Genomic DNA, 4,089 nt, shown 5'->3' on the forward strand with positions numbered 1-4,089 from the left:
TTGCTTCTCTCCTCGCCCTCCATCCCAGACCAACAGCGCCGCCACGAGTCAGGTTCTGAGCGTGGCGAGCATTAGGCTGGCTGCAACTGTTGTCGCCAGCCAGCCCTCTCCCCTTGCATGGCGCCTGCAGGGGGCGCTCCACGCCCGCAGCGCTGCCCTCTGCAGGGTCCCTACCAGCCGGTCCCCTTCTCTCTCCTCTAGATATAGCATTTCACTGTTCACACCCTTCCGCACTGTTCATTCCTGTAGCAGTAGGTCCACGAGTAATTGTTAGTAGATGAAAAATTGATATTAGTTGAAAAGTAGATATAAGAAATGATATTTTATGGTTCTTGTGGGGTATAGGGGGAAAATATGGGGGGAACCGCTACGGGAGATAAAAAACGTAGAGGATAAAATGTTGATGATGTGACGCAAAAAAAGTGATACGGTGCCATCTTTTGGAGAAGGGGAAGACAGCTGCAACAACGATCGTAGAATTGGCATCGATAGTAATGCCACCTCCGCCTCCTCCACCGCCACGAAAGTTGACACGTAGTTATAGCAGATTATATATAGATCACACATATGTGATGCATACAAAAATATGAATTATAATACAGTTTAAATATTTTAAAATAGATATACATAGAATTTAGGGTTAACCATTAATTGTATTGGTAAACATATAAAAATAATGGTGTAATTTTTTATGTATTATTTGCTTCTTAAAAAAGGTGAAAACATTTAAATCCGAATTAACGTTCGAATTTTAGTTTCATCATTTGAATAAATATAGAACAAATTTGATATTTAATTTTTATTAATCTTAACTAGCTTAATGCTAAAAACAAAATACAAATATTCATAGTAGATTCAGCATTCTACTTATTCACAAGCGAACAAAGAAAACAAAAAATCTAACAAAACCAAATAAGTATCCGGATCCATAACATGCATAACTGGTTGTCTGGTCCAGCATGGATCAGATCGTAGTTGTAGGCAGCAGTCGCAGTGTGAGCCGGCCTCACAGTCTCAGTCTCAGGGGCACTTGGGCATCTTCTTGGGGCCGGTGGTGAACATGTTGCTGTAGCAGGGGCAGTCATGGATGTCGCGCGGCACGCAGTTGCACTCCTCGCAGCAGAGGCCGCATGAGCTCATGCACGCGGCCCACGCCCGCCGCGCGCTTGCCCGCGCGCACCGAGCGCTGCACTTGCCCCAGCAAAACCCTACAACATTCATATGCGCACGAGCGCCGACGTCAGCAGTCACGCATGGGATCTAGACGGACGACGACCACGCTAAAGGTGTCGCTCGCACGTAGTAGTAGTCGTAGTAGTATGTACACACGTACCTAAAGCGGCGGTGTCGACGGTGTGGAGGCACGACACGGTCGCGAGGAGCACGAAAAGGATGATCGCGGCCGTCTGAAGTGGGGGCTTGGCCATGGCCATCTGGAAGATCTCTACTGACGCTTGTAATAGGCTGATGTCAGGTTTGGCTGAGTGAGGGAGGGAGAGGCAGTGAGGTGCCGCTTGCTCGTGTCCGGTCTCCTTTATATTCATGGCACCACACCACACCGCCCCACCCCAACTCATCCACAATACTTCCCTAGAAGTGTGGATCTCGTCGCCACACACATCGGCGCTCCACCCTACTGAGGTCAGGAATCCTCTGGAGAGCAATCCACGTGTCGCGCGGTTAGCCACCGTGATTGTCCGATTCCTGTGGAGGACAATGGCGCTATTATTGGAAAAAAAATTGGTTGTCACCGGCTGTAGGCCAACATCTATGCAGCAGCCTTCAGATCGATGACACGTGCCCGCTCACAAATCTCCACGAAACATAACGGGGAGCATTTATCTCAGCTCATCTTTTCCTCCGGCTCGACTTATGCGCACTCAGACTTACGCGCACTCAACTCAGGTGGTGCTGGTGACCGTGCGCGCAAGTTGTTTAATCAAATGATCGAGACAAATTTGGAGTGCTAATGGTGATGCCAGGGGAGGACGGCTGCAACCTATCACCAACCAAGAGTGAGGCGCGTAGCTCATCCACCATCGCCTGAGGGCTCTACTTGTCTCTCTTCAGTGGAGTGAATTAAATTGAATTGGTTTAAGTGGGTATTACTCTGTTGAGTTCTAGATGTTGGTTCTTTTGGTGTCGGCGGCAGGTGGATAGATATTGAAATTCTTTTTGAGAAAATATAATAAGATAAGAACATTTTCTAGCTCCACTACTGCTCCTTTAAGCATGGTGCACAGCAGCGCCATGCACTGATGCGCCTTACAAAACGTAGATGCTAGACTGTTTTATATGTGGCATTTGTTTTTCAGAACCATTCAGAGTTTGCTGGTCTATTCATGTGTGTTGCTTCAGTAGCCCATATACTCTATACTAGTGATCGTAGTGATCAGTTCTGACTTCTATTGTCATCAAAACCATGAAAATTGATTATTACATGTCTAGTTACATCGAAATTTATTATGTGCTTCATCAAAATGTATTTTTCGAGCTGCCGAGGCTTCTTGATCAACTCCAAGTAAAAGGCTTGTATATCCTCCTGCCATCAATGGAGAAATCATAGCTATAAAATTGTATTGTCATCGGCTTGACTATTTTCACTAGTAGCCAATAATGTTATGTGCGGTGTCTGCTTTTATGTACGGTTACTGTTAATAATTTGCACTTATAAAAAATGATCAACCCATAGATGAACAAAAATGGCATCAAAGAAATAGATGATTATACATGTGTTTTCTGTTGCTCATCGGCTCTCTGATCACCCACGGTGGAGAATCTTCAGATGCAAAAGGGAGTATAAGAGATTGTACCCGCTAATCGTTGGCTTCGTGATCCTCGATTGTTGCGTTGTTTTCATGTGCAGAAACAAGCCCAAATTGTCTTCCCATGTCCTCTTCTCCTACCATGTCTTTGTGCCTTCTTCCTACCATGGTAGTCTCAGTTTCTAAACGATGGGATTTATGGTGCTAGATGATTGTCTTAAAACATACATGGAAACTGCTATACTCTAGCTGAGAATAGAAAACCTTTGTCTCAGACAACGGGTAGTCTAAAATAGAGAACACGAAACTATAGACAATATTGTTTGCCCACTGTTTGATATTATTTACAGAGTGAAGATAAAATAGAGAATGTGATACGAGATCTGAAGATAGTCTTACCGGCTAATTGGATAGGCGGACGAGCAGTGCCTGGCTCTAGCGTGCGTGGCCCGCCAGAAACAGAACGCTCGAGCGTATGCGCGCATTGAAAGTCGCCTAGAGGGGGGTGAATAGGCGAAACCTGAAAATTATAAACTTTGAATACGTACTAAGGTCGGGTTAGCGTTAGAATTAAATCGGAGTACGGAAGATAGTTCTCATTGCTATGAGTTGCTCAATCAATGCGGATAACCTTGGGAGCAAACTCAAATCAATATGAGCAAGGAAACTTTTAGAGAGAGAAAAGAGGGAAACAAATCAAGTGAAGATCAACAAGTGAACACGGTGATTTGTTAACCGAGGTTCGGTTCCAAAAAACCTAGTCCCCGTTGAGGAGGCCACAAAGGCCGGGTCTATTCGAACCCTTTCCCTCTCTCAATCGGTCACACAAACCGGTCGAGGTTTCTCCTTAATCACTTGGGTCACTAAGACCCCGCAAGGATCACCACACACTTAGGTGTCTCTTGCTAGCTTTACAAAGCACTTAGAGAATAGGAATGAGAAGGAGAAAGCAATCCAAGCAATAAGAGCAACAAAAAAACACAAAACACCCTCTCTCAAGTCACTAAGCAATTGAGTTGATTGGAGGCTTGGAGGGGATTTGATCTATTGATTGTGTCTTGGAGTGTAGTCTTTTGCTCTTGTATTGAATGTTGAGTTCAGAAAACTTGGATGACTTGAATGGAAGTGGTTGTGGATATTTATAGCCCCAACCACTATTCTAGCTGTTGCTGTCGATGGCGCACCGAACATGGCATTGTTTAGTGTTCGGTATGTGCCATGTCAGCTGCCCGTTGGGGTTTGGAGCAGTTGACCGTTGGAGTTCTTTGTTTCCAGTGCTTCTTGACATCGCTGCTCTGACTTCTGACCGTGCACTGTTCACTTT

General features: G+C 45.1%; 1 protein-coding gene across 1 annotated transcript; it reads right to left on the reverse strand.

Annotated features, from left to right (window-relative positions):
- Positions 1-772: 772 nt before the first annotated feature.
- LOC100284610 (uncharacterized) lies at positions 773-1,506 on the reverse strand. The gene is given in 2 exon segments (NM_001157505.1): positions 773-1,208; positions 1,334-1,506. Coding segments are annotated over 2 exon segments (288 nt in total). The 5' UTR covers positions 1,434-1,506; the 3' UTR covers positions 773-1,020.
- Positions 1,507-4,089: the final 2,583 nt, after the last annotated feature.

This window comes from Zea mays, chromosome 1 (assembly GCF_902167145.1).
Source record: "Zea mays cultivar B73 chromosome 1, Zm-B73-REFERENCE-NAM-5.0, whole genome shotgun sequence".
In the NCBI taxonomy this organism is placed as follows: domain Eukaryota; kingdom Viridiplantae; phylum Streptophyta; class Magnoliopsida; order Poales; family Poaceae; genus Zea; species Zea mays.